General features: G+C 41.5%; 1 protein-coding gene across 1 annotated transcript in view; it reads right to left on the bottom strand.

Annotated features, from left to right (window-relative positions):
- The window catches only part of NBEA (neurobeachin), a 4,581,458-nt gene that overhangs the window by 2,315,184 nt on the left and 2,240,059 nt on the right, over positions 1-26,215 (bottom strand). The window contains exon 37 of the mRNA XM_044072852.1: positions 23,034-23,166. Within this exon, the coding sequence (XP_043928787.1) occupies positions 23,034-23,166 (133 nt within the window). The remainder of the gene's footprint in view (positions 1-23,033; positions 23,167-26,215) is intronic.

The following is a 26,215-nucleotide window of genomic DNA, read 5'->3' on the forward strand; positions in this document are numbered from 1 at the left end:
ACTTTTATTTATTTATTTGCAGTTTGTTTGCCAGGATGGTCCATTGGGCCACAAGGAGCCCATTTTCAATGGAGTCCTGGGGAGAAAAGCTCCAAAAAGTACAAATATTACAATTTACAAGATTACAAAATTACAAGTGTTATTATTAGAAAAATACAAAGTAACAAAGTTACAGAAAAATTGGCATTTGCAGGAGCAAATTAGTACAATGCATTCAAGAAAAAAATTAATTTCAGACAAATTAAGTTTAATTGAATATGCTAGTTCCTATAATTTCTTGCTAGGCATTATAAAACTATAGGTGGTTGTTCGTAGATAAGTTAGCTTGTAGAGAGTAACTATAGTCAGGGAAGTTATGTAGGATGGGAGCAAGAACATTCCCATTGTGTAGTTAGGTGCGAGTGGAGCAAGGTTTTTAAAGGCAGAGAGACTGTTGGTGTTCTGGATGAGAGGTGAGACAACATTCCAGTGGCGTGCTAGCGAGAAGGATAGAATATGTTTGCTTGGTGGCCAGGCAGGTTTATGTACTTCTATTAAATTTTGAATGTTTGATCTTAGAGGCCTGACACGTAGATGCATTTGGAAGGCAGAGGCAAGGGAGGGGCAGAGAGAGAGGCTGAAAATAAGTTTGTGTGCTTGGATAAGTTGAATATAGGTAAGGTAATTAGGGAGCTCAAGCCAGTTCAGTTGATGTTAAGGAAATGCAGTTATGGGTAGTGGATCTGTGGACTGTTGCAAATTTTGAAATTTTATAGTAGCAAGAGGAAAGTTTTGATTTGAGGGTAGATTGCAGATTAGTAAGGATGCAGGCGCCATATAGGAGGGAGGGGATAAGGTAAGTGGTAGCGAGAAGCAGCCTGGTGGAAAAAGAGATGTAACAGTTGTGGCGGTAAAGCATGCCAAGTTTCTTGTGGCTTTTTGTAATATTTACTAACAGATGGATATCAAATTTTAGCTGATCATCAATGAGGACTCTGAATAGTTTTGCAGTGGAGACTATTTCAAGAGGTGTATTATTTTGGCTGGTGATGGAGAAAGAGTTTAAGTCTAGGACAGTGGTTTTAGAAGGGGTAAATAACATGAGTTTAGTCTTGGCTGCATTGAGTACTAGATGTTTATCTAGCATCCATTGTTCAGTAGAAGAGAAGACATCCTGGGTTTGTTTTGTTAATGAGCAAATGGAGCTGGCATAGCAGATTATTGTTGAATCGTCAGCGTATTGGATGAGGTTGGCATTACAGATGGCATGATGGAAGTCTATGAAAATACTGAATAGAAGAGGACTAGAATTGAACCCTGGGGCATGTCTGTGGGAGTATTCAGGAAAGGTGAGGTAGCTTTTTTCCATTTAACTGCTTGTTGCCTATTTAATAGGTAACTGGTGAACCTGTTGATAGAGGAGTGGGATACATTTAGTTTAGAGAGTTTAGTGAGGAGAAGGTTATGGGAGATGGTGTCAAAGGCCTTGGAGAGGTCTAAGAGGAGGGTCGACACGATATGACCAGAATCACGGGCCTTGTTGACAGTTTCTAGGAAGGAAAAGAAAGCGGTGGTGGTGGTTAGACCGGGTCGGAATCCATGCTGGGTGGAAGTAAGAAGGTTTTATTTATGAGATAGGGTAGAAGTTGTAGGTGGATACATTTTTCGAGAAGTTTAGAAATAGGAGATAAGACAGCTATAGAACGGAAGCTAGGGATATCATTGTTGTTGCCCCACTTGTGAAGTAGAATAATAAAGACTTTTTTCCAGAGTTGGGGAACACGGCTTTCTGAAATTGATTGATTTATTAGAATACAGATAAAGAAGGCAATGGCTTCTGACTATTTTTTGGAAGTAAGAGGGTACCTCATCGGGTGCATTAGAGCATGGTTTCATAGGTTCATAGGTTCATACTAGGCTATCTGCTCTAGGGCATTTATAAGCCTAGCCAGAGTGTGTTTGGCTTTTGCCACCCATTTTAAATTAATTTTGCTATGCCCTTTTTCAAGGTTAGTATACTGTGCCTCTGTCTAACAGTGACACAGAAGTGATACCCAGGGTAAACCTATGATCTCCCATCCACTCATCAAGATTCCTCTTGAAAAGAGTCAATGAGGGACTCTGCCTAACCTGGACTGGGATTTTATTCCAGAGTGAAGGGAGCCTCTGGGTTATGAATCTGTCCCTCCAGCATGTCCTATTTATTTCAGTGCTGAGATTAAAGTCTCTCGAGCACGTAGCTCGATGGGATTTGGATTTTCTGAGGTGCAGCATGTCCATTAATTCTGGGTTGGACATGGCTTTATACGTCAGGCACAGATCACCTCTGAGCAGGCGGTATGCCACTGAGTAGAGCTGGAGTTTCTTTAACCGGGCAGCATATGGCATCTGTTTGAGCCCTTTGATACTCTTGGTAAGGTAATTTTGGGGTCTTTCCAGTTGCTGCTGGTGTCTGGTAAGGTACATCCCAAAAGGGGCATTGTACTCAATTATGGGCCTGATGAGGGATGAGTAAAGAGGCACGATGACCTCCCCTGATCTAGATGTGAATCCCTTCATGATTAGGTGGGCTATATAAAATGTTTTTCTAACCACTTTGGCCACGTCGTTGTCAAATGAGAGACTGCTATCAAGTTGGGTCCCCAGGTCCCTAATTACTTCTTCTGTACTTAATGGATTACCACCTATGTGGTAATTTGTGGGCACTTTGTTTTTGCCAAAGGGGATGACTATACACTTTTTGGCATTTAGCTTGAGGCCATGGCTCTGGCACCAGTTGTCTGTTTCTATGAGGCCCTTTTGGAGGATGCCTGTGTCGGCTGGAGAGTTGATTATGGCGCCCAGTTTGCACTCATCTGCGAACTTGGTCAGCCACAGTCCTTCCGTGTTGGTCTGTACCTCCGAGAAATATATACCGAACAAGAGAGGTCCCAGGACTGAGCCTTGTGGGACGCCACTTGTAACTGGTTTGGAGTCTGACATGGCTCCAGCAATTCTAATCATGTGTGTTCTGTTCTTGAGCCAGTTTGCAACACATCTAGTGACATAGGGGTTTATATTTAAGCTGGATAGCTTATCTATGATGCCCGAGTGGGGTATTGTATTGAAGGCTTTTGCGAAGTCCAGGTAGGCTGTGTGGACCACCTTCCCCTTGTCAATGGCCTTGGTGACTGTTTCAAAGAAATCAACCAGGTTTAAGAGGCAGTTTAGAAGAAGTTTTTTTTTTGTTAGATATGGGGATAGGGTTCATGGAGAAGGGAGGAGTTTGGGGGCTGGAGATACTAGAGGAGAAAGGGGTACATGGAGGTGAATCAGTGGGAGCTGAATTACTGGTAAAGGAAGAGGTGAGTCTGGCTATCAAGTCAGTGAAGAAAGTTGAACTGAATAGCTAAATCCAGGATAGAGGCATTTGGTTTGGGTCAAGGGTTTTCTTTTTTACTGGGGTTAAGGAGAGAGGAGATTCCATCCCAGAATTTTTTAGGGTTAGTGTTATGGTTGGCTTGGAATGTAGAGAAATACATAGGCTTTGCAGTTCATAAGTTTTTTTTTTTACCTTGTTGGGAAGTGTTTTGTATTCATTAAGGGTGGTGGAGGACTTACTTTTTTGGTAGTGTTTCCAAGTGCTTTTTGCCTAAACTTTCCATAGCTCTACCGTCCTTGTCTGAAGGAAGTAGTTTAACAGAAGGCAGAGGTTTATAAGGTTTGTCAGATGAGACAGACGCTATTGAAAGGTCATTTGTACAAGAACTTATGATCACCAGATACCTTATAAAATCTATCAGGTTTCTTAGGAGCTGGAAGGGTATCTAGACGGGCAGCCAAGACTGAAGTACAGCAGAGGACTTAGGAGAGTCCATCTGTAGGATATTAGAACATCTCTTTTGAATATTAGAAACTTGAGAATAGTCCGATTTGAAATATTCCATCATGCAAAAGTGTGCATCCCCACAGGAAAGATCTTCTAAGGGAGAGTCTGGACTAATAGAATTTTCCCCATCAGATTCATAATCCAAATAAGAAGGGGTTTGAGAGGAAAATGCCAAGGACTCTTCCCAAGAATTCAAATCCTCTTCACAGGATTACTGTTCTCTGGGCCTCTTAAGAGGAGTAGGCCATGGAGCGGCAGGCACAGAAACTCATTGGAGAGGCTTTAAGGCCATTAAGGCATTAAACAAGCCCTAGATAAAATCCTGCCATTCACAATGAGGATCTCTAGTTGCAGGGGAAACATGTTTAGTTTTCTGTTTTTTTTCTTTTGAGGGATGTCTGCCCTTAAAACCCTAGGAGGTTCGGACCTTTGCCTGTACTCAACCAATGTAGTAGGAATCTCCTCCCAAACTAAGATTTGCGATATCCCTCTCATCCTTCAGAAATAATCAGCCTCTCTCTCAACATCCAGAGCAGACATCTGTAGAGCCTCTAAGGACATTTCCAAGTAGATGGATACTGTACATGCTGGCTGCCAACATGCCTGCGGAACAGGTATCAAAAACAACTAGGCATTCCTCTGGGCTTTCACCAGCCTTGAGAGACAGGCCCGGGGGTGGTAGGACAGCAGCCGAATCAGACCAGAGTTTTTTGGGGGGGGGTTCTTGGCAGGCAGCTGACCTTCAGGATGGGAGGATTCTGCCATAGCACCTTGCACCAAAAATGTAAGACACTGATTCTCCAAGTAAATCAACAAGAAGTAGAGATGACTGCATGGGTTTTAGGGACAAATGTTTGGCAGATAGAACACTGCGTATGGTCGTAAAAAGCAACCAAATACAAAACACACTGTTCGTGACTCTCTTTATGGTGACTAATTCCTACACTGACATTTTCCCTTTCTGGTTGACATGTAAATTGACAAAAATAAAAGTGAAAAAAGATAAGAAGGAACCCAGGGGATACTTATCTGAAACACCTTGGTGACCAGCACAGCAGAAGGAGCATTCAGATCAATGATCAATGATGATGTTTAAACTGGCTGCAAAGATGTTTTGAGCTGTGCATGTCTGCATGTTACCTCTATGCCCTAAGCCTTGAGCAGGGAGCATACGTGCGATGTACAATGTTTATTAATCTAAGGTTCTGGTATACTGGCCAGACTTTGGGGCTACCCTTGCCAGGGGATCTCATTTGTAAACAATACCGAACAGTGATGTGGAAGAACATCAGAATGTACAACTGCCTTCAGTTGCAAACTTCTAGACTCTTACTAAACATTTGTTAATGGAAAAAACAAGCTAACATCTTTGGAGATGTATAAAACTTAGCATTTTTCATGGCTTTCATCATTTTGTCTTATTTTTAAAGCCTACTTGCTTATAAAAAAAAAAAAAATTATGTACTTAACAATACGCTCCATATGAGTTGTTCATCTCGCCTTCATTCTTACACATGGGTTTGGAGCAGATTCACCGGCTCCAAGTCAGCCACTTTCACAAGCTCAAGATCTTAGAGTAGCTCGAGGTCAAGTCCCTATCCCATGATGCTCTCTGTCCTACCTCACATCTAGTTTGCTGATCCCAGCATGTAACAGATAGAACACATAACAGGTACTCCAGCAGGAGTAATAAGTCACATAAGACCCACCAGACCACAAGTCTACTCATTCTTCGAGAACCTGGAGGGGGAAGGCGGGTGGGAAAGTAAGAATGAAGGCGAGATGAACAACTCACATAGAACGTTATGGTAAGTACATAACTTCTTTATGTGAAGTTGTTCAATCATGCTATTCACTCTTACACACGGGTAGCGCCCCAAGCACCCTAATCCTGGGTGGCTCACGGGAGTATATTCCTGAGGACAGTGGAACCAAAGGAAGCCCTGTCCCTGGAGGCCCTGTTCACTTTGTAATGAGAGATAAAGGTATGTGGCTTAGACCAAGTGGCAGCTGCACATATAGTGTCCAAAAGCAATCGAACCGTATAAGCAGAAGTCTAAACAACTCTAGTTGAATGTGTTTTCACTCCATGCTCTAATGGTTGGTTCGCTGAGGAGTATGTAAATTTAAAGCAGTCAGCTAACCATTTGGAAAGGGTAACTTTAGACACTGGTAGCCCTGTCTTAGTGTCAGCATGAGAAACAAAGAGTTGTTCAGATTTCCTAAATTCCTTTGACCTGTCCAAATAAAATCTCAATTGTCTGTGAACATCAAATTTATGCAACATATACTCCAACTTGTTATAAAGGTTACTGAAAAAGGTTGGAAGTTCTATAGTTTGATTCAGGTTAGTCTCGGAACACAACTTCCGAAGGAAGGATTAGTCCTCAGTGACACTCTGTTGTGATGAAACACCAAATATGGGGGTCTGATAGATAGGACTTGAAGCTCGGACACCCCATGCACTGAGGTAATGGCTACCAAGAAAATTGTTTTCCAAGAGAGGAATTTTAGATGGCAGGATGATGCAGGCTCAAAGGGAGGGAGAATAATCCGTGACAGCACAAAATTTGCATTCCAGGGAGAAAAGGGTTGTCAGGCGGCCTGAGATGAATGCCACCCTTTAAGAAGGCCCTACATAGCAGGTCTATATTAGATGCTTGACCGCTTAAATGTTCGAATCCCTAAAGGTCGACCTTTAGAGATCAAACAGTTAAGCGATTGAAATTTTACAAAAATTAAAAAAAAATACACAGTAGAAAAAAAAAACTAAAGGGTTTAAGAAGGGGGGCAAGCCCCCCTGCACCCCCACCCCCCTACTTTAATATACCAACTCCAAGATCGCGCTACAGTGTAGGGAATGGGAAATTTCCTATTTCCGCACTGTAGTTCACTGAAGTGCAATCTTGGAGTTGGTATATTTAAGTATCGGGGGTGTGGGGGTACAGGGGGGCATGCCCCCTCCCCTGCCTAAACCCTTTCTACATGTTTTTTTTTTTAATACTTTTTTACTATTTCGAACGTTTAAGTATTCAATCTGTAAAGGTCGACCCTTTACAGATTCGAACATTTAAGTGTTCGTTTTAGTAATATAGACCCCTACATAGCCTGTGAGACATTAGGTTAGAACCTTCAGATCCGAGGTGGAAATTCAAAATTGCAGCCAATTGAACTCTTGTAGTGGCAGCTGCAGCACCTTCATGAAAAAGCTTAGACAGAAATTCCAGAATGCTAGCAATCAGGGCAACATAAGGATCAATATTGTTCTTGGAGGCCCTAAAAGAAAATTGCTTCCATTTGCTGGCATACAACTTTCTAGTGGAAGCTTTATGTGAAGATACAAGAAGATGCTGTACCTCCAAGGAAAAGTGGTGTGACCTGGCTAGGTTGGGAATCGGAGCAGTCAAGCCTGTCTGTCTGAGGGAATGAAGAGAGGGATGAAGGGCCCCTGATGAATGTGTCAGCAGATCTGAAACTGGGTACAGAATTCAAGGTTCCTCCAGTTGATAAGAGTGAAGAAAGGGAAACCAAATATGTCGAGGCCAAAAAGGGGCTATTAAAATGACAGTCCTTCCCAGGGCTTTGGCTTTCTGTACGAATTTCGGAAACAGTGGCATTGGTCGAAAGGCATATAGGAGTCCAGGGGGCCAATTTTGTACGAGCGAGTCCCTTGTACCCTGGTGGGGGATTCAGGGCAAAGTAGCTTCTGCATTTCGCATTCATAGGGGATGCAAACAGGTCACAGCAAGGCTGGCCCCATCTGCGGAAGATCACCTCCACAACCTCATCTTTGAGGGACCACTCGTGTGGTAACAGAATGACTCTGCTCAGTTTGTCCGCAATCACGTTGGATTTCCCAGGGATATTCGTTGCTATCAGAAAGCGCCCGGTGGATACCGCCCACTGCCAAATTCTCAAGGCCTCTCGACATAAGGGGTAAGATTTGGTTTCCCCCTTGCTTGCTGATGTACCAGACCACAGACATGTCTGTCTGGATCGCAATCGTCCCCAGAGGAAGAGAGTCATGGAAGTGCTGCAACACCAAAAACACTGCTCTCAGCTCCAGGACATTGATGTGCAACTGTGATTCTGTTTCTGACCAGGTGCCTTGAGCTGTTCTTCCCTAAAAATGCCCCCCCACCCTATCAGAAAAGTGTCCGTGGTCACCATGGCTGACAGCAGGGGAGAAACAAATGGCTGACCTACTGTTACCTGGTTGCTGGTAAACCACCAACGAAGATCCTTCTTGCAAGAATCTGTAATCATTATCAAGAATGACATCGAAGTTGTTGGTAAGACCACTGGGTGATGAGCAACCATTGAAGTATTCTCATGTGCATACACCCCAAAGGAACTGCTATGAGCGTAGCTGCCATGGTACCTAGTAGTTTCAGTACTAAGGCTGGTACTTTTTTCCTCTGCAGAATGTCCGACACCTAGTTTTGAAGAGTGGCTATTCTGTCCAGTTGCAATTTTGCCATGGCAGTGGTGGTGTCTAATGTTGCTCTGATAAAGGAGATATGCTGTGATGGCGACAACGCAGACTTGTCGAAATTTATAGTTATCCCTGACAGCACAGACAGAGTGTGTGATTCCCGGACATAATTAGTTGATGCCTGAAGGTGGTGGTAAGGAGCCAGTCATCCAGATACAGAAACACTCGGAATCCTAGATGCCTCAGGTGAGCCGTAACCACTGCCATGCATTTGGTAAACACTCTGGGGGCTGTTGTGAGGCCAAAGGGCAGTGCTCAAAATTGATAGTGACTGGCTTCCAGCCGGAAACGCAAGTGATCTCTGGATGGTTTGGCCATTTTGATATGGTAGTACACATCCTTGAGATCTATAGAACACATCCAATCGTCCATTCCTAGGAAAGGAAGGATCTACTGAAGCATGACCATCCGGAATGTCTCCTCCTTTACGAATATGCTGAGTCTGCGGAGATCTAATATGGGCCTCCAGTCCCCTGTTTTATTTGGAACTAAAAAGAATCTGGAGTAAGTTCTGGATCCTATCTGGTCTGCTGGGACTGGCTGGATGACTTTTCCTGCAGCCTCTGGATTTCTATGTCTGCTTGATCCCAAAGACTGGATGGAACACCTGGGATATTCTTCCAAACAGGTGGGGGTCCTGAGAATGGGATGCTGTAACCTTTGGTAACAATGCTTTGTACCCACAAATCTTTTGTAATTCCTAGCCAGGCATCCAGATACAAAGACAAGCGACCCCCGACTGCCGCCAGAGTAGGACAGTCGGGCCTCCTTTCAGGAGCACTGGTAGAGCTAACTAGAGAACTGATCCCTGTTCTCCCTGGTTTTGCGGACCTCCTCTGCCGCCTGGGCGGTGTCTTCCATTATAACCCTCTCCTCCTGGAGGGGGGTTCACTACGTGTGTTCTGGAAAGCTCCTTGGGCCTCCCGGAACCATATTTTTCCACCTTTCTGCCCTTTGGGGTATGGTCTAGTAGGGGTTGAAAAAAAGACTCCTATGGCAGACAGAGTCTTTCCATCCTGTTCACACCTAGTGAGAGTCTCCTTGACTTTGGGCCCGAAAAGAGATGAGCCATCAAATGGGGTGTTAACGAAAGAAGACTTGAAAGCTTCCGCAAAGCAGTATGAGCACATCCAGGAATGTCTCTGAAGAGCTATTGCTAAACCCGCTGCCCGACTCGACCCATCGGCAGCATAGGAAATGAGCCGCATGGGCAAGTTAACTATGGAATTAAGGGTATTAAGCTGGGCTGTCACCTTCTCAGAGACACCACCATCTGTAGTACCCTGCAGAGTATCTCCAAGCTCTTTTAGGAGATCTCTTTGAAGACGGGTAAAATGAATTAAGTAGTTGAGTGATCGCACAGCAAAGGTCGCAAAACTAAAGATGCGTTTCCTGTACCTGTCCACGGTCCTGGAATCTCTATTAGGAGGATGGACAGTAGAAGAGGTTTCAGACATCTGTTTCTTGGTGGCCGCCGCCACCACCATGGCATCAACCAGCACTCCCTTAGTGAGGAACATCTTATCTTGGGGGGACATAATACACTTGTTGGGCCACTGGGGGACAGGTTCCATAGTATCAGGAGTCTCCTATGCCCTTTGAGCAACCAATTCCATTAGTTCATTGTAGGTCGGAGTCACCCAGGAGGTGGAAGGTTGGGACCCAAAGGCCTTCAGGAGCAATGACTCATCCTCAGTAGGGCTAACGACAGTCAGTCACCTCTCTGCTTAAGGACCTCAAGGATATCAGCAAAAGAGATATCCTCCAAGGGGGACCATGGGGACCCTTCTGACTCCTCTAAGTCAGTGTCTGATGTAAGAGACTCCCTCGGGGAGTCTAAATGCCTCCTCTTGCAAAGTTTCTTCCTGGGAACCTCATCAGTGGGGGCTTCTGGTGAGGTCTCAGTAGAACAAGGGTCACCGAATGGGGTTAAATTGAGGCTCTGGGTCCAGGGATCTGCAATGTAGATGCAGGAAGCGGCACTTTAGGAGGGGGAGGAGGAGGAGGGCCCTGATGACATGTGCATCTTGGAAGACATAACCCTCCTCAGAGCATCGAAGGCTCCACTGCTCTGACCCGAGGAAGCAGCCAGTTCTGAAGACGGCAACCTCCCCAGTGCCGAGACAGTGGGCTCTGACCCAGAGGAAGGAGACAAGCTCATCCACACTGACACTCCAAGAGGAAGGGTCGGAACAGACACATAAGTTCAACCCCCCCGGAGCAGACCAGAGTGTGTCAGCTCCTAGACTCTTTAAACGGCAGTGAAGAAGTCAGGGTTGATGGAGCTGATAGCACTGGAACAGGCCTCAACTCCGAAGGTGGCACAATAATCAGATCCCCCTCCCCTGGCTCCGAATGCCCGGCGGAGTAGTCATAGCAGGTACGATGGTCTTGGGCTCCGAAATCAGTTGGTTCGAAGCAGATAATAATTTGGTCAGTGCCGGGTTCTCGAGGAGCCTCTGCACCACTCGGTCCACATCCACATTGGAGAGGGTTCTCGAAGAACGAGTCAAAGGAACCAAAAAAGAAGTTACCAATTGCAGAATGAGTGACCTTAAGTTACCAATTGCAGAATGAGTGACCTTAAGGTCTCGGAGACTGGCTCCGAAACACTGGCTCGGTGCACAGCTCCGAAGACTGCAGAGCTGACGACCCCACCTTTACAGCAAGGCTCGGAGCCGATGTCTTGGGCTCTGCGAAAGCTTTGGAGGACTTAGACCCCTTGACTTGGAAGTCTGGTCAGCCTTGTCAAAGGACTCCTGAAAATCAGGCTTCAGCAAGCCTCTATCCACCAGCTTTCTTCTTCGCTCTAGCAAAACCCAGCTACTAAAAGAATGGCAGATAGAGCAATCCTCCTGGAGGTGAACTGGCCCCAAGCAATAAACACAACTGACATGGGAGTCAGTAATCGACATTTTCTGCCTACATTTTGGGAAGTTTTTAAAGCCTGACTTCTGTTTTTCTTTCTGATCAGCCATAATCACAAAACAACAGTATGTACCAATCAGAACAATCCAACACACTTATTTAAGCACACTAAATAACTGTAGAACACACACACAGCAAACTTTATAATAACTATATAAACATGGAAAAGCTAACAAACTTTACAATAACTATATAAACACGGAAAAGCTAACTATAAATCTTAACTTTATAAAGACTATCTATAAAGACTATCTATAAAAACACGCTAAATATAAACTGTAAGCAGGATAGGGAACTCTGTTTAAACAACTATGGAACGGCCAAAGGCCAAAGAGCAGCCACTCTTAAGGGACCAAAATCTCGTCAAGCAAAAAAACACAGCAAAAGGCTGAGCTAAAGCAAAAGCTAACTAGCCCAAAAAACTGTCTATCCAGAAAACTGCAAAACTTTGCTATAAAGATAGAATAAAGAAGAAAAGATCAATAATACTGGCCCGAAGAGCTCTGCAATGACCTTCGATCTGTTGCAGAGGCAAACCAGATCTGTGGTAGGACAGAGAGCATCATGGGATAGGGACTTAGCCTTGAGCTACTCTAAGATCTTGAGCTTGTGAAAGCGGCCGACTCGGAGCCGACAAATCATGAACCCATGTGTAAGAAAGAACAGCGAAATTGAACAACTTCACATCATTTGTTTATATAAAAGACACGGGGCATCAATCTAGACATTCACCATTGTAAAAAATAAGAGGAACTACCTTAATTCTACATATAATATAATCAGTGCACTTTCACTCTCCATCCCCACCCCAGCAACCATATAACACAGTACATTAACATTACATGTGATTTTGTACAGGCTCTCATAAAGTCTGTGTGTGTGCATGTGTAGGTGTAAGTTTGTGCAAGAGGTATCTACACTTGTGAATGCACACAGATGTGCATCATGTAAACATTTATCTACAGGTATGTAATAAGGCACAGAGGGGGTGCATGACACAAATATTACTACACACCCAAGGGTGTCGCGGCACAGCCTGAATGATAAGCGCCTTACAATCTCTGAGTATGTGGAAAATCTGCACCACGCACAGCCTCTAGTACCTCACAGTATTTATAAATTGGGTACCTGTATTTTATTGCTGACTGAATTTTAGTTTTTAGCTTATGTATGGTAATTATGTGTTTTGTGATGTACTTTAATGTTCAATAGGGACTATGTCCATTTTAACCACTTCACAGCTGTATAGGGTTATTAAATTTTTAACTGTGTGGAAATTTGGTCTAGAGTTTCCAGGGTACTCCTTTAAGGAATGCTTCTCTCAAACTGTTGTGTGGTATTGCACAGTATAGTTTATAAACAGATGCTAACACTGCACAATACCTTAGCTGAGTTCTGGAAGGTGAATGAATCCCAGTGACAAAAAAAAATTGCACATCAGCTTCATAAATCTGTATAGTGCTTCCTAGGGAACACAGTCTCAAGCATATATATCTACAAGTGTAACCATTTTGGTCGCAACTCCAAGAATGGAAAGATAATATATATATCCAAACAGAAATGCACCTCCCATCATTTTAAGTTGGTTAAACTGATGACATGCTTGTTGATGGCAAAAATATGCACAAGAGTAAACTTAAAAAAAAAAAAAATTAAGCAGCAAATCTCCCCCTTTCAAATATTTATTAACTTGGTTAGCTGATGGTATACTTGTTGACTTTACTTAACTGCACTCCTATGGTATATTTTTAACAATACTTAATACATTACTTAATATTTATTAGGTTATAATACATGCATGTCAATCATACTGAGAGTCCAATGAAAATTGAAGTGGCAGTACAAAAGGATGTGATGTAACAATTTTTAAAATGTCTGATGAAGTTTAACATGGTTTTAAACGAAAGCGCTAACACAGTCATTTATATTCATTTAATAAAGTGCCTTTTGGAACTGGTGGATTTGTGGTCTTTAGCTGTGGAGACTGAGCTACATTTGCCCTTCTTATTTTATTTAGTTTGCACTTCTATGGTAACTGAATATATGTTTTTTCTGTTCAAAAATGTATTTAATCATGTAGTGCTTTACCTTTGTCTACTCTCGCTTCAGATTTACCTCATCGGTCAAGCAATGCCTAACAGAATCTTTCTAGTGTATGTGTATGTGTGTGTGTGTGATTTAAATCCATTACTGGGTGGGTGCCTTCCTGGTGCTTGTGTGTGCATAAATTGATTCTCACACTAAACTGTCTTTCTGTTGCAATAGTAACTGTTTTTACACTATTGTATTCCCTTCCTCTCTCTTCCTACTCTGCGTCCTTTCCTGTTTGCGGAGTTAAGCTTCCACTTTCTTCAAGCATTTTTCTTTAACTTACTGGATGTATTTTTATTGCTCCTAATCAGGTAATGTACTTGAATCTGAGTTTTTAGTACTTTAACTACTGTAAAGTGTGCTTGATCTGTGCCACAGTTCTGATTCCTGATTTCTTTCATTATTCTTACACATATTTAGTAATAATAATAAACCTATATGGAAATGCCTAGAAGTCTAAAGAGTCCTTAACCTATGTGATTGCATAAAAGCTATTACTCACCCTAACTATATAAAAACATGACAAACCTGTGTGTATGTAATCTGAATTCACCATGGAGTCTGCAAGTGTAACTAGGCATATGCAATTTGTTTTAACTATTTACATTTAATATAGCCCACCACTACATGAAGGAGGCTGTGCTACTGGAACTTCTAACTACTGACTCTCAGCCATCCTGCCACCCTCCTAAGCAAAGTATTAGAAAATTGCACCCAATCCCAGTTAATTATATATGTCTTAGATAATAATCTTCTCTCCCTGTCACAGCATGGCTTCCTGACAGATAACAACACTACCTTTGCCATTTTGACTTTCACTGACACAGTCAAAATAGAAGCACCGGCAAACCTGGCCTCTGCACTTTTCCTGGACCTCTTTAAGGCTTTTGATACAGCCCCCCAAATACTTCTTCACAAACTGTCTTCCTTATGTCTTGCACAACCCTCACTTAAATGGTTCCATGCATCTCTTCCTATCTCTAATAGAATACAAGCAGCAAAATGGCAAAATGAATCATTTTCCTTTCTCTTGGTTCCTATAGGAGTCCCTCAAAGGAACATTATTGGCCTCTTCCTATTTATTACAATCATAAATGTCTTTCATTCTGTAAGCAAGTATGCCACCCTACCCCACTATGCAGATTACTTCATACGTAGCTGCTCTGCCATGCGCTTAGGAAAACTACAACATCTCAATCAGGAATGCCATAACTCCATTGAATCTTGTCTCTATAGCTCTAAACTATATAAACCCTAAAAAAAATAAGCTAATACTGTGAACAAACAATACAGCACCAAAATGTAATTGGTAACCCACACCAAACTCTTAGGAGTCGTCACAAATGTCACTCCCAATGGGTTCTGGCTGATGACGACTGCAGGCTAGCAGTAGGTATTGAATCCCTAAATTATTTGGTCATCCTGCAGGATAGTTTGTCCCAAACAAATAAATGCTGCCAAAATCATGGACTGAAATTAAATGCCAAAAAATATGCATCACTGTATCCTTTGTGGACTCATCTAGACCACACTGGCAATATGCCACTAAGAGTTGTTTGGGATTTGGGAACTTATGTGGAAAGTGACTTAACTTTAGACTAATATGAATCCATTGTTGTAAGAAAATCCTTCGATATTGTGAAGATTACAAACAAAGGGATTGTGTCTAAATCTAGGGATGTTGTTGTCCCACTTTACTCAGCCCTCAAGATCAATCACTGAATATAATGCCCACTCTGGCATTATCGGTTCAGACACATGCAACAATCGGAACCACCAAAGGGCTACCTTACTAAAAGGATACAAGGCCTAAACAACATGTCCTACATGGACAGACTCAAAGCCCAGTCACTATACCCAGTACCCTACTGACTGCCAAGAGGTGACCTGTGCCTGGTATACAAGGCATCCTGCAACCCAATACTGATGAATTTACTGCACATCAGCAATTCAAATGGCATCAGAAATACTCAGTCTAGGGATCTAAACCTCTACTGTAGTATCAAGAGAATGGTTTGGAGGGACAGGTATATCTTGCAGAGGATACCACTGCTCTGGACTGCTCTGGAACAGATTCCCCATCCACATAAAACTAAGTTCACCCATCCATACTAAAACACAACTTGGATCTATGAATGAGTAACAGAAAATATACTCCAGGACCACCCCCCTCTATAATGAATGGGCACATGCAGCTCCTAAATGCTTTATCCAATGCATGGGTCCCCTGAATTTATCTACATGATCCTAGTTAATCTCATTAAGGGCAATATACAATTACTGACTGTGGGACTGGTAAGGCCAATTTCTAACCAAATGGGATAGGCTAATTCAAGCAAGACTAGGTTTAAAATGGTCCACAAAGGCAGCTAGCCTAGTACTTGCCTATGAACTTCTATGAAATTTGACTACTACATAACCATCCATCCACAAGCCCTTTTTCTCATTTTTTGCACATGGGGTCGGGGTGTCACTTAAACAGTGAATCATCTGCTGAGACTGTTAATTTTGTTTCTTGCCAAAATTGGACAAGGGTGATGAAAATTTATTTTAAAATTTAGAGAAGGAGGGGCTGTAAAATGATTTCCTGAATAAGCTTACTCTGCCATCACACTTTTTGAGAATCTCTGCAACAGAGGACATCTTTATCCAAAGCTGAATTCAAAATGTCATTTTTGATATTTTTTAAGATGTACTGAGAATGCAGCCAAGCACACCTTCTCAAAACAGTACAAGTGGGAACAGCCCAGCAATCAGTACACTGAGTCAAACACACTTCAAATAGTAACTGACAACCAGAAGAAACTAGACTACACTGAGCAGATTTTTCCTCCTAGGGGGAAACTCCAACTAAAACATTCCTCATACAATTTTGAGTATAAACTAACATACCAGCTTAACAATTCAGAATTCTAAAAATCAAAGCTGCAAAAGTATACACCCTCACAAAAAATGTATCAATAGCTTTATCATCCTCGCCTGAAAGAGAACGAACAGAATTAACAAAATGCTTAATAGCAGGTGGATCAACAAACTATTGGTCAGGGATTAGTGTTTGAAAACTTGAAAGACTGGAAGAACTTTGTACGTTACATCTGCTTTCTTAGGGGCAACAGGTTGGTTGTCAGGGAACCCAGAGGCTGTGGCAAACACATTCTCAAATGCTGACAGCATTGGGGAATGGGTGAAAAGTCTGGAATTCTGGTTGCAGCAATTCATAGTATTTTCTAAGGGACTGAGAAACCTCTGTGTTCTCCCACTGAAAACACTAGCACATTTTGGAAATGTCTCATACAAAGTAAATCCCTCACAGGGAGTTTCATATACCATACTCTTTCTCTGAATCTGAATCAGAAACCTAAGGAGGAAGACCTTGCATCTGTCCCCTCACATGCTCCTAGACAATCCAAAATTTGAATCTCTTCAGAAAAAATAGTAATCCCTTTTCTTTTTACCAAAAGACACCTTACAAAGAAACAGCAATAGCCTCTAAAAGACCCTATGCCATGCCCAATACACTACTCCTGCCCAGAGAAACTGGCACAGGTGATGTTAAATGTTTAGTTTTTTTTTTTAAAGGAAAGTTGGTGGAAATGGACCTAGTATTGTCAGCAACAGCTTCTCCAGGGATGGACACAGCATTTTGGCTATGCAAGGGCACATTCCCTGCACCATCTCCCATAACCAACAGAAGTGGCTCTCCCTTGCCTATTAATGGGACCCCATCAGCCTCAGAGTACATGGATAACTCCTGGGCCATTGTGGCTATATGGACAACAACAGAGGGATGTGAGGAAAAAAAATTGTGTTCAGAGGAACATTGTTTGGCCATAATGCAGAGTTACCCACTTGCCAGTGTGGCAAGTTATCAGCCAACTGTGATGGCAAAGTTAATTTTTCATTTTGTGGTTGGAAGAAGGCCTAACTGAGAGACTAGCAGTTTCTTCCACAGTCAAGTTGAAAATGGTACTTGCTTCCCAAGGAAAATTAATAGCAGTAGTCAGTAAAAGAGGAAAGCAGCAAAAAAGCCCCCCCCCCCAAAAAAAAAAACAAAAAAACATCACCACAGTCCACAGTAAAACACAGTTTAAATACCTTCCTCAGACTCAAAACGTTAAATAAAACATTGCCCCAAAGAAAAAGTTTTTTTTTTAACAACTTTTTGCCAGAAAAGTAAAAAAGTGTGCTTCCCATTTAAAAGTACATAAAAGTACAGTGACAGTCAACAAAATTACTTTTCCATAGCTTTAAAGTAGTATTTTTTCACAAAACTTAGTTTAAACAACTAAAAAGTAATATGGGAAGTTTTTCCCCCAAAGAGAACTTATCTGCTCACCAATGGAACTGCATTAGCCAACCGTTGATCCTTGAAAGCATGAGGAGCACTCTTCTCGTCAGAAGGAAAGTTCTGAAGGGCTTGGCACCTAAACATGTCTTATTAATCATATCAGCTCAAGATGACTAATTATTTCAGGATATAACCCCCATATAGCTTAGGGTACTGCAGCAGTGATCAATATGAAGAACATCTAGCAGTTAATTCAAACCAAAGCCCATCACTCTATATATGAAACAATTTATTGTAAATTTTCTTTCTTTGACTTTCCAATATATTTCAAGTTTCACAGCTACATTGTATAATTCCACATAATATGCATTCTGTCTGCTTTAATTCACAAAGTGGTTCTACACAATCTGCTGCATCCTATGTTATTTATATTGCTATCTGATTTTTTGGGTCTATATTAGATCACCGAACGCTTAGGTAAGTGAACGGTGATTAATCGACCCCATGGAAGTGAAAGCTTACAAAATCTGTCAGAACAGCGATTTTATTTCCAAGGGGAAAAAAAGCACATTAAAACATGAAATTAAGTGGGGGGACTTTGCCCCCCACCCACCCCCTACTTATATATACCAACTCCAAGACCGCACTACAGTGCCGAAAACGGCAAAGTACCAAAGCGGCCAAGCAAATTTTTCCCAGGGAAAGAATTCGCTTACATGCAGCTTCGATATTTTGCAGTTTTGGTTTTGTCAGTTCAACCAAGACGCATTCGAAAACATGCGTCTTCGGTCTGCTGATAGGAACCCTATTTTTTTGTACAATTTGATATATCACATCATATGTTATATCATGTTTCTGTATGCTTAATGTCTTTTCTTTTTTTACTTTGGAGGTTTTCTTCCCGGGCATTTAATAAAAAGGGGTTCAGCTCAGCCAGGCTTTCCCAGTAAATAAATGCTATTAAATAAATGAATTAATGGGTAGTTATGGCTATGTGCCCAAACGCAGAACACCTAAAATGTTTTTGACTGTCCTGCTTGCTTTTAGTCCCAATACTTGCTATGGGCCATCTGGTGTTGTCTCTGCAACCTTAACAGCAATAATGCATTATGCCCTCCTCATATTCCTTGGAGCACTTCTACAAAGTATTGTGTTCCTTTCATATTTCTGATGTTTGGAATGGTCTCCTGTAGCCTGTGACAGCTCAGCCATTGTTACATGCCATTTTATCAGATCTACAAACTGCTATACTAAGTTAAGATTTCTGCGGTTTAGCTATCATCAAATAAGAGACAGCAAGCATCTCTGAAAAATACAAGTCCTACAATTTTGGGTGCAGGGTACTATTCTGGCTTTAACCACTTCTGTGCCAGGTGGGTCAAGTTAGACATTTGGGAAAGTGTTGGGAAAGTGTTGGCTTGTGAAAAGTCTAAATCCAGGCATTAAACATCTGTACCTGGGCTGCAAAAGTAACACTTGATCAAGCCAATATGCCTGCTTTTAATGGTCACTGGTTTGTGTAGGTTCCAAAACTAAATGGACCTTCTGGGATCTTCTACTCAGGAACAGTGCTATCAATCTTACCAGCTCAGTAGCTGTTAAACCTTCCCTTTCCACAGTCAGTTCAAAGGTCTGCAAATAGGTTTCCACATCAGCAGCAGCAGCACCACCTAACATTTGGAGGAAGTAAGGTGGGGCTCTCATCACCTACAGTCTGGGTTGGGGTCTCCTCGGATAGATCTTCACAGTCTTGTCAATGAATCAACCTTTCTTTTCAGAGATTGGATGGGCATCCAGTGTTCCTCAGTAATGCATCTTGTAAGGCTCCACGTGTTCTGCTAAGCCATCACAAGGGTACCAGCATGTTCTTCATAAAGGGCTAATAGGAACTGCAGAACTTGGATATTTCCTTGCAGTCACCCGTTAGAGTCTTACTGAAAATGTTTAGCATTTTGGGGTTCTATGGTATTTGCTGCAGGGATTCAGTGTGCTGAATCAGTACTACAGCAGCTTTTTCCATGTTGCTCAGCAGCAGCTGGTCTTTTCCACAGTTTTACTACGGCAAGCGAGTGCCACTTTCACTCACCTAGGTCACTTGGTCAAGAGGTAATTCAGATGGTGCACAGTATGTTCACACATCTGATAAAGCATTGCTTACTTAGACACACTTTTCACACAAAAGGCCAATTCAAACAAAACATCACAACTTCATTCAACCAAACTTGAGACTTGTTTCAAAGTAAAAAGAAAATGCTTCACTTCAGACATAAATAGTAAAGTTTCTTATTTTGGTCCATAAGGACAGTAAAGCAAGAGAGTTTTCTAAGTGATAATGAACAAAGTGCCTTGCCAGGAGTTTCTGAATCAAGACAATAATCCCCAGTAGTCCTTTGCTCCTCAGATCAACACTCACTTGCTTTTAAACCTGTACACAATTACATTTTACTTGTACCAGAGCTACTCTATGTAGTAACAGCTGTTTAAATCAGCAACAGCAGTGCTTACTTAATTCAGTAAGGCACCACAACTACTTTATCACAGAAAGACAGTAACCATTTGAGATGTCAGGACCTTCTTAGGTGAGAATTCAAACATGGAGAATGAATAAGACAAAAAAATGGATGTGCATATACCAAGTCAGAGATGGCAATTTCTTGGAATATTTCCTTTTCTCTGAGTCATGGCAATCTTGGAGATGGTGTGTGTGTATATGTACGTATAAAATATATATATATATATATATATATATATATATATATATATATATATATATACACACACACACATATATATACATATATGGGTACCTATTACTTGATCGACAAGTCAAAACAGCGACACTCACATGTTCGACTCCACATCATCGACACTTCATAACATCGACGTTTCAGGTAAGCGATCTTCCCCCTCACAGGACCCATTGTAGCACTCGTTTCACTATTAAGAAGGTAAGGACAACGCTGTCAGAGTACATTTTGAAGACTGACGTAAACCTTGCGCGTTAAAAGACAGAAACGAGTGCTACCATGGGTCCTGTGAGGGGGAAGATCGCTTACCTGAAACGTCGATGTTATGAAGTGTCGATGATGTGGAGTCGAACATGTGAGTGTCGCTGTTTTGACTTGTCGATCAAGTAATAGGTACCCATACATATATATACATACATGCACACAAATAGTACAGGGGCTTGCTCTCTGAAAAAAAATTAAAGGGTGGGGGGGTCCTCTCTTGCATCTTTGGTCTTTTATTTTATTTGGTGTGTTGGTACTCGTTGTTTTACCCTCGAGGTTGAAACAACTGACAGTAACTGGTTCTTTAGCTCATTATTGTACTAACAAAGCTGTTGGAAGAGTTAAGCAGTCTTGAGCTCATATGACTATTGTTGAATGGTTTTGGAAGAGGCACAGAATATGCCTTAGGATCTCAGTTTTTCTTGGGGAATAAGGGTTTCTCCTGGTGGGAGATAACCTTCTTCCTTTTGATACTTATTTCCTGACTCAAAAAGGTCTGTTAAATTATCTGGTATACATGGAGGATTTACTTCAACTCTCTTCTAATGTCTTCTTTTTCGTTACAGATCTGAAAGAACCTTCATTACTATTCCAACCGAAAACGTGTGTAGTTTTAAGGCGGTATCTAGAAGGGCTGTCTTGAAAATTTCAGGGTAGATCTGGGATCTTAATTAGACACAGAATCAAAGCACCACTGCCAAAGTTCTCTCTTTCTCTCTCATTAAGGCATAAATGACACCATAACTGAATCTGCCGTATGACCTCCCATCCCAACTTTTTGGCTATCTTATTAAATGTAAACAAACTGTGTAGTCACTTAACTAACACCTGGTCAGAGGAGGCTATCATCCAGGCAGCCATTAGGTTTTTTTTTTTTAAGGAGCTACATCCCTTACTGCCCTACAGCAACCAAACATCCTTGAATTCTTCAGTGCTATCCTGATGACTCATGGCACAGAGTCAAATGTGGCTACTGTGCACAGACAAACAGTTAGTAAGTTAACACTCCTTTGTCATTCCCCTAAATGCTACATACCTACCTATGCTGGCTGTCAGCCACGCTTCTGTTAAGGCTGCTTCCTTTCCTTCCAAAATGGGAATATCTTCGTAAATGGCTCACTGCCAACCTCCCTAGCTAGATTCTCCAGAACCTGAATCACAAACTGATTGTGGTCACCTGGGTTGCAGTTACCCCTCTGTACTACACAGCTGGATCACTAAGTCTAATAATCCCAAAGCAGCTTACCTAGTATCATGCCTAAGCACCATAACTTTCCTTCTTTGGGGAGATTTTGACTTATGGATAGTCCCCTGTACTTCTGTCACTAACTCTTCCATCTCGGACTGACAACATCATTTTACTTTTCCTTCAAAAGTGAAGCCCCCAAAGCTTTCAGTCTCCTGTTCTTGGTGACATCTTTGAACTTATGAAAAGCTCACGTACTTCCAAGATGTGCTAACACCTAAGCTGATAACACATTTTGTACACTAATCTTCTGAAGGGAACTGAATACTAATATTATACTAAGATTAACTGCAATACAGAGGGCCAGTAACAGAACCAAAACTTAACATAAACGTAAAACACAACTAGACTGTAACCACTGATTTAAAATTAATCTGAACTAAACCTAAAAATAGCATATTAGGGTTCATACATTTTGCCAAGAATGCAACCTCTAAAGGAAAGCTGGAAATTGCTATAGATCTGTTTCTAGCAGTAATAAGAATTGAAACACAAATGACTCTACAACACCAAGAAAAAGAAAAGCTTAAGACTGTCCATCAGAGTATAAAAAATACAAGAGAAATATTAGCAACAACACAGTCGGTAAAGTATACCCACTTGTAATCTAACTGTTGCCATTATTTGAAGTAAAAAGCTTTTCGTTGATACACATAGCAGGACCAACTGTAAAGGTACAAAAAATTGAAGTACCAGAAAAACACTATTTTTTTTTTCAATTATTATTTCGGAGATGGATTTTTACAACCTGGCAAAGTAAACCATTGAACTTACTCAATGAAACTAGTTGGTACCTGGCTACAAAAAAGGTTGAAAACAGAGAGGAACAAGGAGCATATTCTGTCTCTAAAGGCAGAAGAAAGAAGAAATTAACTCTAAGAGGATGTGGAAAATAATATTTAAGTTTATCCTGTCAAGATATGGAATCTTCTCACTCAAATTTTCAACTTGTGGAAAAGCTCTCCGCTCAGATATCCTAATGAGAGAAGACGGGCAATGGAAGTAAGTGCAAACGCATTGTTTTTATATAAATTAAATATATGCTAAAACAAATCAGCAATGATATGCTGCTGTAAGTAGTAAGAAAACAATTGCTGCCTTTTGCAGTTTAAAGTATTTTATTTTACCTCATATTTTCTGCGGAGTCCTCTGGCATTGGAGCGACAGTCTGAACAGCTGGAAGATTTTTACTAGTGGCACCATTAACAAAACTGGAAGATGAAGATGAGGAAGAAGCAGAATCGGTTGCACCTATTGTAAATAAAAATATATTTTAATCAGATAAAGTCATTTTTATCAATCTGCTAATAGAAGATAGTAGCCTCTTAAAACATGACTATGTCAGTTTACATAAACAGTGACAGTACACAAATGTGAAACCATGAGCAAACTTTGTTAAAAATAATAATTAAGAAAAGAACTGAGGAACCCACAAACACAACAAAATTTTAAATAAACTAACTAAAAAATTCAAGTTCTGGGACAGTGGATTCAATGAATGATCGTTCCTTCTAGAAAGGTATGCAGAGACAAAACTTTTTACTGTTGAAGGACAATGTCCAGACTTTGACTCCAACAGATGAAGTCATTTACATACAAAGGCATTTGTACAATGAAGCTGTAATGTTCCATGATGCCATGATATATGAACCTATGACATTACTTTGATTCCACAACTGCCAGCACCTACCTTCCTCTAATGAAGGCAGCACATATACAGCCTGCCAGTTTCTTTTGGCTGTTAAATGAAAAAACAGCCTCTCTCCATGTTGTATACTGCGTATAACAGTCTAGTCTAGCTTCTTCTCCAGTCGTAACAATTAACAAGAATTCTTCTCCCACCCTAGCACATGTCATTTAGTGAAAAATACAACAGAATATCAAGATTGGTATTCAGTAAGACACAATACACTATGGTGCAAGAACAGGCTCTTCCACTTGGCTACAGAAGAACAATGCACATCTTAATATGAAACAAAATCAGTTAATAATGATGGAAATGTAGGGACTACAGACATCTCTAATCAAAGTGGTAAATTTCCTCATGCACAGATAATGCAGTTGTGCGATACATATAATTAAAATACTACCCCAACATGTGAGCATTAAGAGAAACAGAACTCCTTGGCAGCCCAAGTTCTGTGTTAAGAATTTTTCATTTGTAAACTGGTTAAATGGACTAGTACATGCAACCTCTCTGTACTGCCCAAATATAGAATTCTGTTGCCCTGAGGTCACAGAAACACCTTTAACTTAGCCTAAGTTCTTCACTACCCTGGACCTTTCATTAACCAGGCAATTACACACCATAAGTTTCCTTAACTCAGCACATAAGATGACCTTTGAGGACCATGTTATGCAATTACAAAAAAAATAAGTTATGTACTTACCATAACGTTCCATGTGAGTTGTTCATCTCGCCTTTATTCTTACAGATGGGTTCGGAGCCGATCCTCGGCTCCGAGTCGGCCAACGACAAAGCTCGAGATTTTCACATAGCTTGAGGCCAAGTCCCTATCCCATGAGTTACCTAGAGTTACCTCAGATCTTGTTTGCTGCGTATAATAATACCATATGTCATTCTATCACTCCATAAGAGAAAGCTACAGAAGTGCTGAGCAACCAGGAAGAATCCAGCATCTCGGTCTTCGAAAACCCTGGAGGGGGTAGAAGGGTGGGAAGTAAGAATGAAGGCGAGATGAACAACTCACATGGAACGTTATGGTAAGTACATAACTTCTTTATGTAAAGTTGTTCTATATCGACGTTCATTCTTACAGATGGGTAAGTACCCCAAGCACCATCTATCTCGGGTGGCTCACAGGAGTATGTTTTTCAGGACAGTAGACCCAAAGGAGGCCCTGTCAACTTTGTAATGAGTGATGAAGGTATGAAGTCTTGACCAAGTGGCTGCTGCACAAATGTTATCTATAGCAAGTCTGGCAAAAACGGCAGAGGATGTAGACACTGCTCTGGTGGAGTGAGCCTTAATTTTATGTTGTAAGGGCATATTAGCAGCTGAATAAGCAAATGTGATACAATCTGATAACCACTTAGAGTTGTTTTGGCCACTGGCATACCTTTCCTGGAGTCTGAAAAAGAAATGAAAAGCTGTTCAGATTTCCTAAAATCTTTTGTTCTATCCAAGTAAAATTTGAGCTGTCTATGAACATCATGTTTGTGCAGCATATATTCTAGATTGTTGCAGTGATTGGGGAAGAATACTGGCAAATCAATAATTTGATTAAGATTAGCTTCAGTACAAACTTTAGGCAAAAAGGAGGGGTTAGTTCGAAGTGAGACTCTGTCAGCATGGAAAATCAAGTAAGGAGGCTTAATGGACAAGGCCTGAAGCTCTGAAACTCTGCGGGCAGAAGTGATAGCTACTAAACAGATAGTCTTCCATGACAAAAATTTGAGGTCACAAGAGGAACTGGTTTGAATGGAGGGAGAATAATGCAAGAAAGCATAAAATTTAGATTCCATGGGGTATAGGGAGATTTCACAGTTGGTCTGAGATGAAAGGTCCCTTGGAGAAAGACTTTAGATAGTTTGTGTTGCATAATGTTCATCCCTTCAAATCCAAGGTGAAAATTAGAGATAGCAGCAAGATGAACATGAACTGTTGCTGCTGCAGCTCCTTTGCTGAAGATCACAGTCAAGAACTCTAGTATAGAGGCCATAGGGGCTAGGTAGGGATCAATGTTGTTTTGAGACGCCCATATAGAAAATTTTTTCCATTTGCTAAGGTATAGCTTCCTCGTAGAGGATTTATGAGAGGATAAGAAAATTTGCTTTGTCTCATTAGAAAGGTTATGGAACCTGGCTATGATGGTAACTGGAGCAGCCAAGCTGTCAGCTTCAGGGACTGAAGAGAGGGATGAAGTTCCCCCGACGAATGCGTCAGAAGATCTGGAACTGGGTCCAGAATCCAGGGGTCCTTCAAAAGATAAAGTCGAAGGAAGGGGAACCAAATCTGACAAGGCCAATGAGGGGCTATTAGAATGATGGTCCTTTCCCAGGGCTTTTCCTTTATGTAGTACCTTGGATATCATCGGGATTGGTGGGAATGCATAGAGGAGACCCGGAGGCCAATCGTGTACGAATGCATCCCTTGGGGCTTTCTCCTGGAGGGGGAATCAGGGCAAAGTAGCTTCTGCATTTCGTGTTCATGTGGCTGGGGAAAAGGTCGCAGCAGGGCTGGCCCCACCTGCGGAATATCCTGTCCACTATTTCTTTCTTGAGGGACCACCCGTGAGGCAACAAAATTGCTCTGCTTAGCTTCTCTTTTATCACGTTGGATTTCCCC

The sequence above is a fragment of the Protopterus annectens genome, chromosome 5.part1, assembly GCF_019279795.1.
Source record: "Protopterus annectens isolate FY-2018-M chromosome 5.part1, PAN1.0, whole genome shotgun sequence".
Classification (NCBI taxonomy): Eukaryota; Metazoa; Chordata; order Ceratodontiformes; family Protopteridae; genus Protopterus; species Protopterus annectens.